This window comes from Hermetia illucens, chromosome 6 (genome assembly GCF_905115235.1).
Source record: "Hermetia illucens chromosome 6, iHerIll2.2.curated.20191125, whole genome shotgun sequence".
Classification (NCBI taxonomy): Eukaryota; Metazoa; Arthropoda; class Insecta; order Diptera; family Stratiomyidae; genus Hermetia; species Hermetia illucens.
In genome coordinates, this window is record NC_051854.1 from 88,783,190 (window position 1) to 88,798,589 (window position 15,400).

General features: G+C 40.0%; 1 protein-coding gene across 1 annotated transcript in view; it reads right to left on the reverse strand.

Moving 5' to 3' along the window:
* LOC119659380 (neurogenic locus protein delta) overlaps window positions 1-15,400 on the reverse strand; it is a 92,454-nt gene that overhangs the window by 33,806 nt on the left and 43,248 nt on the right. The window contains exon 3 of the mRNA XM_038067441.1: window positions 6,476-6,539. Within this exon, the coding sequence (XP_037923369.1) occupies window positions 6,476-6,539 (64 nt within the window). The remainder of the gene's footprint in view (window positions 1-6,475; window positions 6,540-15,400) is intronic.

Sequence of the window (15,400 nt, forward strand, 5' to 3'; positions counted from 1 at the left end):
TAGTTGACTAAAGCAATCCTTCTAAACCAAATTGTTCACGCATACCGCGTCCTAGCTCTGCAACACATCTGCCCACAAAAAAAGCTAAAAGAAAATGTTATTGCCATTTTTTTCTGCCTGCTGCATTGCGGCAGATATTGTCAATGGCGAGGTCTTTTTTTTTCGTTGATGCGATTACGCGTTATAATCATTGATACAAAAGGAGCAAGCAAGTACATTGCGCTCACAAGACCATCGGCCACCAGGGCAAGAGCATCAGAAAAGCAATTGGTCAACGTCATTGACTCAATCATGCGGGTCGACCTTGCCCTGTTGTTGCACGTTACGCGCGTCTATATTGTCAATAACAAGACAAGATCTAGCAAACAACGAGCCATTCCATTCTACAATACCAGCCGAACTACTAACCAATTCATTTAAGGTAGGCCAGGTGAAAAATTTTCTTCATTTATTATTTATTTTCATATCTTTTTTTTCTCGACAATGCCATCATGCAGAAATAAGAAAACAACTGGAAACAGTCCAATCAACAGCACAGCAGCAGGAGCAGTCTTCACCATCGGATCTTCCCCCCTGTAGGAGGCTCAGTTTGAAAGCGCATTTCAACGGGGAGTATTGAAAAATATACACAAATAACACATAAATTTAATAAAATTATTGCAGCGATGTAGTGATGATATAAATGAGCGGATGAAGCGGTAAAACGCGGGCTGAATAATTACCACTAAATTTGAATTTAGGCGCACATCTGCCTGTGAAATGACTTTTATAAGTGGCAATAAGTATGCCTGGGTGGCATATGTAAGGAGATAATTGGGGATGGATTTTGGATGGGATCATGAGAAATTATAGGGCAAAATGAATTGAGAGTGATATCATTCGATATTGAAAGAAGATTTCGAAATTACCTGTCTGATATATTACACTGAATTGTAGCTCCGGGAAAAGCACCTAATCAGTGCCTTTTCATCCCATTCAAAATCAGTAATCCCAACTTGTTTAACTCCATAAGATTCTAATTCAAATTCCGGAACTCATTATTTATTTCCGACCAGCGTCCATTCGTCTAACCTCAAACTGGTTCCCGACAACTGTTACGATCTTCAAATGCAAATTGGAGCCTATGTATTTCCCCATCACACAGCGGTGCATTCTCTCTAAATTGATTAAGTCTTGTCGTTATATGTTTCCTGTTTCGTGTCCGTCACACATTCCTACCACAACTCACCTCTATTAACATTCTAACTGTACCGATCTTCGATTCTGTCATTTTCTTCTCCGCTGATCAGCCAGTAAAAATAATTTTTTCCCACCTTTCTTACTAATTAATCGGAATAAAATCGGTCCGACACTGGAGCCCCGCGGTACACCAAACTTTTCTCAGTATCTGCTATGAAATTCTTGTATTTTGACTACCAAAAAATTGAAATCATCATCTCGAAACTCTCATTCGATTAATTGATATTGGATTAAGATCACTTTTGGAGTCATCAACTTATAAATATTTAACTTTGTTGGGCAGCATTCGGGCTGCACGAAACAAAAAAACCTGTGGTTGGGATTAAGTTTGAAAATTATCTCAACGCGTCCAATTCATCATTCAAATTATAATTCCGAAGAGAGCAGTGCGCGAGGTCCACGTCCAAGCTATCGCTAGGTAGCAGGTTGGCTGGATATCTGTTTCAGAGAAATTAAGAAAGGTCTCGATGAATGGTTCCATTGGAAAGAGGTCTCAATCTATCCGAAGCGCGTGAGACTATTCAAGAGCTTCAGTGGAGTTTGAACGGATGGACAGCGAGTGGTAGGCAAGAAGTTCTTTCTTAATGAATGTCTTTTTAATTCTTTGTCACTTTTGGTCTTATTCGTTATGTGAGCTTTGCAGCGGATGATGATGTCGGTGTTTGTGGTATTTAAATATTTGATATTGATTTGAAACAAGTTGAAACAAGCAGATACATTGAAATCTTTCGGCTATATGCAGATAGGGATCCATATGAGCGTGGAAGCGAGAAACTGGAGAGACTCATAGGCATGTTAAGCGGATGTGAAGTCAATAATCTTAGCGGGCTCCAGAAGATAGTTTTGAACCCATCACAGAAAAATGTGAGACAGGTCAAAGGCTCCAAAACTGGTAATCTGAACTGAAGTCAAGATACTAGCGCTTTGTTAAGTTTTTGCGAATTTTTAGAAAGATTAGGCTTTGGATTTTTGTATGATGCCAAAGCAACCGAGGGACCATTAAGATTCAACTTGAACGTCATGTTATCACAGCACGTTCACTATTTTTCTTATCGCAAACATCTTAACGTCATGATCCTTCAGTCAGAAGTCTCCTCTTCCAGTTGCCTCATTAATCTCATCTAAAAGAACAGCAATGTATGAGCTCTGCGCAACGCATCAATGCTCAGGCTGGCCGTGGATTGGTTACAAGGTAATTTAGCACACCCGTCGTACACGCCGCGAAACTTACCAAGTCCCAACTTCTTCGTCATTATAATCAGCGATCCGTAAGAGAGTAGATATATGCAGTCTTGCTGCAACATATATGAAAAAGAAAACCTGCAGATGCATATCCGATATGTGTGTTGCGCTGTCTGTTGTCTGTCCAGAATCATGATCGTATGTGTCTGTCTCATGTGGAATTGTGTTGGCTTTTTTTTTTAAAAGTGCATCTGCGTTTAAGAGACCGAGACCCCCGCATAGCTTGCGTATGCACTAAGCCGTGGATATCGTGAATATTGGCACAAAATTAAATTTTCTCTCAAAGTTATTTCACCAGAAAGGTATCCATGGTCAAGAGAAGTGGCAGCGATAATAGGCAGCAGATTGTTTTCGTGACTCCAGGAAAGAGGAAGATGAGGAGGACGGCGAATGAGAAGAGGATCCCCAGCGACCGGATCGAGGTAGCAGCAACCATAATGTTCAGAATATAAAGGATGCCTACATATTTCATTAAAACTCTATCATTAAAATGTTCCTCCTTTTATGTAAGCATTTGGAATTCGAATTTGCAAAGCCTTTTATGAAGATAAGCGTCTGAATTTTTCATGTATTATGGCTTTAGGAGATTATGGACACTAATTTCCGTTTATAAATTGATGCTTACTCCTTTGTGAAACCATCTCCGCAAGTTGGTTAGTTAATTAGTTGTCAGGTTATTTCCCATTCCAATTGCAACAAATTATAGTCATTTTCATAAATTTTGAGCGAGGTTCAGTTTAAATTTCGTTAGCGAAACCTGGAAAGAACCTAAAGAAGCCATGTCTGAATACAAACTAAGGTGCTTTTAGAGATACAGAGGCAGTGAACGCAGGCTTCCATATGTCTGCCACCCTATAGTAATGATAAACAATATAACAGAGACATTGTACCGACGGTCAGATAGGTATGTTCGGTTGGTGACGATGACCACTCTTTCGGTATCAACTAATTCATTTGAAACGACGATTGCAATTATGAGTTCCGATTTTCTGCAACGTGAGTAGCAAAAGCATTAATGTCAACTTTAAAACACACCAAAGAGTCTACATAAGTCCCAGTTGCCGAGTAAGATAGTCTAGCTCGGTAGAGGTATGAAATGGGCTGTTATAAGCCGATATTGAAGATACCAAAAGTGACCGCTAGCACAAACAAAGAAGACACCACCAATATCCTATTACGGATTGATGCCCCCTCCCCTGTCTTTTAAAACTCAAATCCAAAATATTTTCATTGGCATGGCATTCATTTAAAGTTAGCTGTGACATGCGAGTTGACAACAGTTGTTGGTTTCAGGGCGCTTGACACGACTTCAATGCCAGACAATGTCCTCTGTGGATCTTAATGGTCAGCAGTGAAAAAACCTGCCCAAAACAAACCAGGACTGGACTATGTACGTAGTGAAATTATCTAACAGTTTTTCGGAAACATTTGCGTTCATATCCTATTCTAGAAGTACAAAAAAAAACAGCTTTAGCCCAAGGGATTTAACTTTTCGAAAAAAAATCCTTTTTTTGGCTAAAAGGTCCCGAGGTGTACTACTCGACACCGTGACGCTTGATCTCCGAATAATACTCAATTTGAACACGTTCGAAAAGTTTATACACGTCCATCACTAGATTGACCCTGTGTTCATCGTACTGCAGAGCAAGGACCAGCTTGAAGAACACTTTTCACAATCTGAGATCGTTCGTCACGATCGTCTGCACAGTCGCTATTCGAAAGCAATATGTGAAATTGTGATCATTCAATGGTCATAATTAAACGACGCATCTGGATCACAATTTCTTTGACGTAGCTGACTAATTAGCGTCCAGTATAGAAATTGTTAGTTACCTCCACGTGATCTGCCTTAAGCTTCTTCAACCCTTTTGGCACTTGTGAGAGAGGAGGGATTAGAATCACGATGGGATTAGATTGATTGGTTTGTATCGATGTTTTGCCGAGATTGACGCCGATTTTGATTCCGTAACATTAATCGATCGTTTGCTTTATTGCCCGAAGTGACATGACTGTTGAGAGACTGAGAGAAACCGACGATGGTTGCGTTGCGAAACTATGCATGGATCCCTGATTCCATCGTATTCGTCGAACCCAGCCCAATGACTATGCGAAAGTGAAAAAAATCGCTACTTATTTTTCAGCGTGCAACTGCTTTGATACCAGGCTCAAAGTTCCTCCTGCCCATTTCATAAGAGCTTCTAATGTTCGTAGTTTGAGCAGTTACTTTCCAAATTTTTAACAAAAAAATAAGTTTTTACTATAGGCCAAAAATTAGATGTAGTTGCATCAGAATTGTGTTCTTAGTGAAAACTATTTATAGTCCCAGATGTCTTAATTCAACGAGAATCTTGAAAACACTTTGCTGCTTACTTGAGCTGAGTCATCTAAACGTTTTAGTGGATTGACCGGTCAATTTAAAAATTTAAATAAAACACATATCATTGAATCGTTGCAAATATAGCTCAGCGAAATGAGGCCGTGTCAAATTCTAAGTGTGAACCTTCTTACACTGATCACAATGTAGAGACCGAAGTACAAGGGGCCAAAGCCGAAAAACAAAAAATATCCGACTGATTGAGTGGTCCACGGCAACTATTTAGACATTTGCAACGTCACGCTTCTGGTATTCCCTCAACAAACATATACCCCTAGCCGTTTTCGCCGACACCTCAGGCATCGTCATAGATGCTGCTCTTCACCAAAAGGTGAGCCAAAGCTGGCAGCCGTTAAGCTTCTTCTCGAAACAGTTATACACCGTCCAAAAGAACTACAGTATCTAAGATCGTGAGTTGTTAGCCGCGTACCCCTAGAGGGGATATCGTTCACAGTGTTGATGGACCACAAACCTCTTACGTTTGCCTTAAAACAGAAGCCCAACAAAGCATCTCCTCGTCAACTCAAACTCCTGAGCTTCATAAGCCAATGCATCTGCGACAACCAACACGTGCCTGGAACAGACAACATAGTTGCTAACGCTTTGTCACGCATTGAGTAGATCAAGATCCCCGCCACAATCGATTTCCCGGGAATCGCAGAGCCAATGAAGGACGATGCAGTTCTTCAGAGCCTGAGGAGTAACTCCAAGTACACTTTCAGAGAGTGCCGGCTCGACCTCTAAATTATACTGCAAAATGAAAAACGCCCAAGGCCATACATTCCGGCCGCTTTCGCAAGCGAGTATTTAACATCGTTCACGATTTGGCGCATGCAGGCATCCGGACAATGAAGCGGTTAGTCACTGCGAAATATTTTTGGCGGTCCATGAACAAGGACATCAATTCTTGGACCAGAGAATGCATAGCTTGTCAAAAGGGTAAAACTTCAAAGCATATGAGAAAAGAAGTAGGTGTGTTCTCCAGATCCACCAAGTGCTTCCACACCACCCACCGCGTCATCATCAAGAATTTTTTTACTAGCTTAGTTTCACGCGGTGGCCTGACGGGATTCCCCTAAAAGACATTACGGCATTATCATGCGCCGAACCCCTCTGTCAAGAATCCACGCATTGGTATGCCAACCATCATCATCGCTGACCAGGGAATGCAGTTTGAATCCTTTGTTTCCTCACAGATAGGCAAACTCCAAGGCTTCAAAGGCCACCGGACAACTACCTACCACCCAACGAATTTGAGAGTTTTGGTGCACTTTCAGTAATTTCTGCCGAAATTTCAAAGTTTCCAAATGCAGTTTTTAGGACGTAATTTGCATCTTTTACTTAATAGCACCTCAAAATTCGGCAATTGCATTAAAAATACTCCCTTATGAGAGTCCACCTATCACATAATGATTATTTTCGGGTATGAACTACATCACATAGAAAAGTAGGAATAGGAATATTATTTTTCAATTGTCGGGCAGAATATCAAATGGAAAAGCTCAATTTTGGGTACAACTAGCGAAAATTCAATACAATGAGCGGCCTTTTGGAGGCATTCGCTTGTTTGCTCAGAATTTGGTCCAAGACTATCTACAACCTATCATATTTCCGACTTACCTGGTGATCGTGAATCCGACTCATTCACATCGTGCCAAGCTTCCACTATCAATGTGAAAGTACCCTGAAAAAAAAGAAAACAAATCAATTAAATAACACTCCAAACAACCACATTCAAAAATGTCACTTAATAAAAAAACTAGACATAAAAACCTACATCAAATTCATTCCGAATGGAGCTCAGATTGTAGGACGATCATTTTTTATATGCAAACAAGAAATCCGTTGCATGCATAACATCAACTCAAATATAAACAATCTCATCTTAAGTGATCGATGTGATACTCAGCTCAGAGAAAAAGATAGGTCAAATGAAATTGAATGAAAATTGAAAAAGGCATACATGCATATACGAGTTTTGAGCATAATGCCCAATCCGCCCGCGAAACCGGTAAGGTGTATACCCCATTTGTACCACTTCAACACGCGACAGACACATCATCGCCTGATTGATTTCAAAATACAGAAATTTCCAAATATGGGCTCAATTTGAGTGGGTGTCATTGAAATCGTGGGCATGGAAATGATGTTGGCATCTTAGCGTTCACAAAAAGCAATCAAATTGACTGGTTGGTTTGTTTTCATCTTCTTTTCAGTTTATTTTTTTGGAAAGCAGAGCAACTGACAGGCAATGTATCTTGGATGCTGTATGCCGAGAAATCAGTCAAACAAATATCACCAGATCCATTCATTTTAAACTGCAATCTTCACTTTGCATGGGAGACCTACCAAAAAACCATGATCGGCGTTCTCAGATGGTCCCACTTGAAATTTTAATTAAATATTCTCATCACTTTTTATTCACGTCCATGACAAAAATTAAAAGAAAAATAAACTTGCTCGCATCAATTTCAAACTAAAGATCGATGATCCTCAGCGATCTTCACTGAGTCAATGCAACTAAGTTTCATCATCACAGCTTCGAGGACCATTAATTTTGCGCAAAATTGGAGATATACAATAAATAAACCTTTTTCCCTTGCATTGATTCCCACTTTTGTTGAGTCTCCAGCAGAATTTATGGCTGAATGAATGGTTGAACAGACAAAATGGACAAAGTGGAGACAATGATCACAAATGATCAACTGTTGTGAGAGCCAATAATGATCAATATTGATTCGGCTAAACGATACAGTGAAGATGTCTGGGTGATTTCCTGTTCACCGTTTAGTTTATAGGATGTCGTCCAGTGGAATCGAATGATTTTGATTAAGATTTTTAATGGTGGAAGAACCATGACCTAGGCCTTGCTTCATGGTTCATTGGATACAATTGGAAAGAGGAAGCCTTTTTTTTAGGGAATAAAAACAGTGAGAAGGTCTTCTACGGTTAAATGTGTAGCCTGGACAAGTTTAAAATAGACAGGAAAGACAAGACTATGCAAATTATGGGAAGATTGGATTTTGGCAAATGGTTTATTTAGCTTGCTTAGGAGTGACCGGTTTCACCTCAAATGTTAACAAAAAAAAACATGCTATTTAGATAAAATTCCACAAAACTTGATCCTAAATTTATCTGTGAGAAAACAGTTCGTGTATCGAAACTTACTAACGGAATACAGGTTCAATAGAATCGTCTTCTAGAAGCAAAAAAGTTTACGAGCAGAAAATTTGAAAATAGTTTGCTCGCGAATGATAAAAAAAACCCGTAAAGCAACTAGGATTAAGTTCAAGCAAAAACTGACTTGTTCTTATAATTTCCATCACTTAAGGATTGATAGACTCCTTACTACACATACACGCAGGATTACATCGGGTGAAGACGAAATGCGTTCAATCACTCTTCACATAAGCCTTCTAATTTCCGGCAAATTCAATACTTCATCAATTGATGTTTGCCATTGGTAAACTCGAATATCTGTAGCTTCTGAATGCATTGTTTAAGTGAAAAGAAATCAAGCTAACAACAAAAAAGTACCAAACCATCTCTGGCAGAATGAATTTCAACCAAAATTAGTGTGACAAAGAATTTACCAAAGTCGAAGCATGGAACTGTGGCGCAGCAGGGTTAACAACATTCGCGCCTACTTCAAAAAACTAGGTCCGCGGGGGGTCATGGCGACGGCCACCCAGAACGGAGCGCCACGTCGCCTAACAATTTATGACCCTCTCAGCAGGCGCAGTTATCTTGCAAACACTGGTGCGGAGGTTTCAGTTCTTCCCGTACACAGGCATCATCGGCTATTCCCTCAAACTTGTGGCGGCAAATTCCTCACGTATTAACACCTACGCGTATAGGCAAGTGGACGTGAGTCTTCGCTTGCGTAAGGCGTTCCTGTGGTGATTCATCCTGGCGAATGTCAGCTTCTCCATTTTAGGCGCAGACTTCTTGTATCACTATGGGTTGCTGGTGGACTTGCAGATCAGGTCCCTTATTGACTCCACAACCAACCTTAATTCGTCAGGCCGAATCTCATCTCTTCCCAACAACAATCTTTCCGTACTTTTGGAGGACATTACTGACTCTCGTATTCGAGCACTCCTCCAAAAATTCAGCCAGATTACTATCGAATGTAGTCTCTCTACTAGTAGTTCCCCTATCTTCTCAAAGGTGCGTCTCCTACCACCCCAGAAGCTGGCTATTGCACGAAAAGAGTTCGAACAACTTATGCAACAGGGTATCTGCAGATCTTCGGACAGCTGTTGGTCTTCCCAACTCCATATGGTCCCTAAGCCAAACGGCGAATGGCGCCCCTGTGGGGATTACAGGAGGATAAACGCAAAGACTGTTCCAGACCGATATCCAATTCCGCTCATCCACGACTTTGCGCATCTTCTCGCAAACTGCCGCATCTTTTCGACCTTGGATTTAACCAAGGCGTATCACCAAATCCCTGTAGCTCCTGAAGACATTCCAAAGACGGCAATATGCACACCCTTTGGACTCTTCGTATTCACGCGGATGACTTTCGGGTTGTGCAGTGCGGCGCAAACCTCTCAAAGGATCATTCACTCGGTTCTGCGAAACCTCGACTTCTGTTTCGTGAATTTGGATGATGTTTTGGTAGCTTCTTTCTCAGAGTCTGAACCCTTAGCCCATCTCGTGTGCATTTTTCAACGTCCCCTTGAGGCCGGTGTAGTCCTAAACGTTGATAAATGCAAGTTTCTCCAGACATAAGTGAGATTCCTCAGCCAGTTCATTTCGCCTGACAGCCCAACCCAGTCAAGGTGCCCGAAATAAATTTCGAATGTTGTTAATCCTGCTGCACGACAGAACCATTCTTCAAAAACACATGTCCTCTTAGGCAACTCTTAATCCTCGGGAAACGAATAGATCTGTACTCGATATTCGATCCCTGAAAATATCAGGTTATCCAATGGTAAGACTTTTTAAGCTCTAGGCGCTTTCACCCAAAACGAGATAACGCATTTGTCTGCTTATTACCAGCTCTCCCTGCGTCATAACAAACCCCTACAGCTTCTTAACTATCCTTTCATCTCATTATGAAATCAAATCTAATATAGTAAATGCATCATAAGCAAAACCCTTTCCTCAGGAGGATTCAACATAATTCACTACAAATCTCTACTACTCATCACCCTCCGCCAATCCTACCAACTCAAACGTTGCGCATGATTTTGTTACGACTCCCTATCATATGTAAGGCGACATTTTCAACCCTCCAAGGGTTTGGAACATGGCTCATGGGCAATGTCCTTGCGCGAAGAGTTTATAGTTGCCTTACATCGCCCGCCAAGTCTGTCGCGACCCAGCATGAAGGCCATACAGGATCTGTATTGGAAATGCAAACATCTGTCGAGCATTTAAAGTGCCCGCGTGACTGCAAGACAGGACCGTATTCCAGACGGTTATTGCCACTGCATATGCAAGTATGATATTAATGTTGTCGGCATAGGGGAAGAAAAATGTTCGTTACGCAGTCGCACTTGTTTCGTGAGCAATGTACGTACGTGCAACGCGTGTTCACTCGTCTGTACCACGCACAGCTTATTATTAGATTGAAATTAAAATAGTTGGGATTTTCAGCGATTGTTTTTGCTTTGGTGTATAATTTCATTCCTTGAGCACGAGCCTAGAGTAATCGTAACTACAATTATTGCTTCAATTACAAAAGTCCACTCCGGCATCTATCTTGACTTCTATACGTTAAAAAGATATTTCTTTGTAGTATGTATCTTTAAACGGCTTAGTCCAGCCAAATAGAGAAAGCATGCATCAAAGCCCTCCACCGATGCCGTCAAACTATGAAGACAATGTACTAAGAAGTCAGTCATTCGTTTTGCTTGAGTTAGTCCCATTTTTATGATAATGAACAATGAGTGATGGAAAAATAGAAAAAAAATAGAATTGAAGAAGAAAATTTTTATAACGGACAATTTCCCAGTACTCGCTATTGGCTGCAATTTACTAGTTGGGTCTTTTGTTTCGCGTCGTGAACTCATCTATCCCGTTTGATTTTGATATGAGAGAGGGATCAAAAGTACTATTGAGCAATTGAACTGGTTTCTTGACAACATATCGCGGGGTGAATAGTTTCAATTGGAAAATATATCTGTAACCCTTGAGTATTTTTCGGTAAACACAGGACGAAAAAGTTGCCTTTTCCGTTTATTTTCTTTACCATTGGTTCATTCATTCCAAGATTTAGATAGGAACCACAGAATTTGTAAGGGGCCAACAGTTATAATAAACTTGGGAAGAGAAGAGCTTTTCCACAGAAACGACAAGTAATAAACATGCTTTACGAGGAGACCGATTCATGTTAGAAAGGGGGTCAGATGATGCTTTCCAGAGCGAATACTTCTGGACGAAGGCAGAAACCAATCAGTATAGCTGACGTGCGGAAGGTCCTATTTTGAAAATTTCCAAAGTTTGGATATAAGTAAGGGAAGTTGCCGTTTTTGATTAAATGTTCGTTTAGTATTTCAGGAACCAGTTCTTCCTTTCATTAGTGCGGGACGTTTTGAAAGAATTACATTGAAGAAGCGAACTCACTAAAGGTATCGCTCTGGAAAAGGCACTTCCAAAGCCTCGCGTTCAAAAAGGGCACCTCTGAAGATCTCGCATTGAAGAAGCGAAAAACTGGTTCCCGAAATACCACATTTCACAAAACAAAAAAAAAACTCGAAAGGAAATATATTTTCCAATTCTCATACAAATGTCAAATAAAGATGGTGTGGTGAGATTCGTACCTTGATTTTCCAATAGAAAGACTGACTTTTTCGAGAAATGACGGCGTAAGAAATTAGCAGTGAAAATAAATAAAACTAGACAAAATTTTAGGGATCAACACACACTTCACAGATTATATTTTGACCATTTATCTGCTCATTCGTCTACAAAAATGCAGGAGCGACAGCAGCAATAGTGTGGTAGATAAAACAAACAAGTCGGGAAACCGGAAGCTAGATGCTTCAGATATGAAAGGTTTTGTGTATTTCTTTTATAAAGAGATTTGAGTGTGCATTTGCCCCATTAGCATATAGTACGTAAAATATGCATATATAATATGAAAATAGCCACTTTCAAGTGATATTGATATTCATAGTCTTGAATTTGCAGAGGAGTGACAGCTTTGACCTAGTATAACTTTGTTAGTAATAGCGCGATTTCCACCAAATTTGGCAGGATCATGCTCTATATTGTAGCCTACATTGCTGCAAGATTCTGTGATTTTAGAGTGAGCTTAAGGGAGGTTTTCCTGTCAATTACTGAAAATTATAGTAATGTACTATTATTAACTTTATTTGAACAGCTATCGGTATGGAAGGTATTTCGGAGCCTAGGGACCATATAGTGGCAGCCCCCTGATTTTTTTCAGTTTTTTCGGTTTGGTAGTTTCTGAGAATGGGTTCGTTAAAAAAATGACCACTTTCAACCCCCCGCACTCCCCACCTTTTAAACAAAACTCAAAACTAAGACTGGCTTCAAAAAGTACTAACTGAGGCCTTTAATTTGATACCCCACATGACTATATTTGATGAAAAAAAATTTACACCCCCCTTTTGCATGTATGGGGACCCCCCCCTTAAATTCGTCGTAAAAGGATGTAACTCAATATATGCGTGAGCGTTCACAGTTCCCACCCTTCTACCAAATTTGGTGTCGATCGCTATAACCGTCTCTGAGAAAAATGCGTGTGACGGACAGACAGACAGACGGTAAATCGATTTTAATAAGGTTTTGTGTTTACACAAAACCTTAAAAATGGAAAAAAATCCAAGGCACCTTCAGTCCTCAAATTTAATTAATGTAATGTAATGCTTAACCACCACTCGTGAAAATTGTCTAGCACTTCAACAGAACGAAACTGACACTTTTGATGAAGCTACATTGAAAAATATATTCTGTGAAACGAAAAAACTTTAGGTTCGAAAGATATCAGCTCTCTTTTCTTTCATATCATATCATTCTATAAATCCTACTCCCACCCCCTCTTCCATTAGTCCTTTTCCACATCACAATCTTTCACCTAAAATACGCATGTAATTAAATTTCTAGTGAAGTTGTAATTAAATCTGCATCATACCTTACACATTACAACGTTTTTCCCCCTCTCCATACCTTCCAGTCTTGGTATTCATCCTAGGAGGTACACTGTTGGTTGCATAGAAATGCAAAGCCACGGGCAATGGGAGCGCATACTTAGTTTTTGTTATGGATGTAATTATGAGTACGTACTCTTGCTACGGCAGAATGAAGTAAGTAAACATTTGTATACTAGAAGAATCATTAGCGAAGAAAATTGAAAATAGATGTGTAAGGTAGAAATGAATAATGAAAAATTGTAAAGCATATAGGATAGGTATCACCTGTCCAAAGAATTGTTCAATGGGAAACTGACAAATTTGACTAAAACTGACATCGAGATAGTTGGCTCCAACAAGGAATATACGCCCAAGTGTCGGTTAACTACAGATAAGACCCAAAAACACGCCGGACGAAGTGCAATAACTGTCTCAAAACGTACATTGGCCAGACAAAGAGGTTGGTTCATGGCAGAGTTAGGGAGCATCTAAAGGAAACAGAATTAGTCAAACGGCAGAGTAGGCAACACGACGTGGACGTAGTGAAAATACTGAAATAGGTCAAGCAGGCAAAGCTTAACGCGTACGAAAATTTCTTTATAGATAGATAAACTCAGGAAACCCGCCCAAACACCAATCTAGGAAACGCGCATTCCCAGATAGACTTATCAGAACAGTATTTTTACAGAACTTTTAGCATTAAGAATTAGGTGTAAGTATAAATGCAACATCTTGATCTTTACCTTCATAACCCACTGATGAGGTACCATTTAGCTATCGAAATGCGCATCTGCGAGAATAAATAGAATTCACTGACTCACTGACTGTTTTTCTAATAACAAAGACAGTCAGTGCAAATAAGCCGTCTACAGAATATGTACTACATAATTTTCTTATTTTCACAGAATCAGGACAATTTTTAACGCGACCAGACGACCCTAAAGTATTGGTCGCTGTGACCGCTAAAATACTTTGGTATGTTTAGAGTGCTTTTCCAAGTGGAATAATGAAACACAACTCAGGGTAGGATGTCTTTTAAAATGTGGTCACCACATACCCTGATAAAGTTGTCTAAGTTGATTCTGAAAGTGCAATCAACAAACACCCTGAATTTTTTGCTGTTGAGTTGATGATTGCTGCGACAGAAAGGCCATGTTCCTAGGAATAATATTAACCATCACTCGGTACCAAAATACAGGGAAGTCACCTCATAAAAGTAAGCTACATTCTTAACTAGGTATTTCTAGCACCTTTTTGAGGAATGGTGCTCCCTCCTTCTACTTTACCTAAATTTGCAGGCGACAGTAGTGAAGTGGTCAAGTGCCAGAAGTAAAACAAAAAAATGTACAGACCAACTGATATGTTTGCAGACAATTTCAATAATTGTTGGTGTATCCTGGAAACCTGTGACTAGCTTTTGAAAAGAAAGAAAAAAGAAGGCAACTATTATAATTTCAGTAGGAATATACACCCGAAATTCGGCTCTGTGGAAACCCTATTCACTTGATGCCGCACTGGACTCCACTGTCGAGGCATTATTCCCTAAACACCCTGTCCGGGATGACAAAGTGGAAGGCAGTGACGACTGGCTCCAATTCACCATGAAAGAGCTTGTAGAAGCAGTTCTCTCGGTAAACAATAAGATGGCGCCAGGTCCTTGCTTTTCCGAATAGTTACGCTAACTCCATTTTGGGAGGCTCCAGATGACTGTTGATGACGGCCAACAAATCCGAGGATCTCTCTAAACTCAAAGCGCAGTTTCACTTTTGAGTTAAAGGCAATCAAACGTTAGGTAAACCTCGTCTACCGGATAGGTACGTCAAACAAGCATTAGTCGTAGACAAGTCCTTTCATCTCAAAGTATAGAGACATGATTGCTACTCGAGAAAATTGAAATGGCCTTGTATGTCGCAAAGAATTTCCAAGGCCGAAACGTTTTAATGACCCAACATTTTATGGGGGAAATAATCTAATAGAACGCCTAACGGGGTTTTAATAGATATAAAATATCAGAAGTAGATATTACACTTGTTGCAGAGGATCAAAAGTGCAATTGATCGAAGATTTCTCTGTGATTTTTCAGTTGATCACCGCAGAAGTGGAGGCTATTTCGAAAATAATGGAGGTCGTGTAAACGTTTCATAATAGAATCCACTACGTGACTCATTTTGAAATACCAGTTTTAAATTCAACCGTAATCTGTAATGAGACTGTTTATACCATCACAAATCAGAATCAAAACAGACGAGCACGGAATAGCAAAAGAGTGAAGAAAGGACATCTGTGACGGAATCTGTGATTTGTCTTCATGACAAAACTAGAGTTCAACGAACGCTACGAGGTGAAAATTAGAGACATTAGACAGGAAAACCCAAAAACATCGCCTTTACAACCTGGACTTATCACATTATGGCTCAGTTTTCTGTATCTCTCAAAA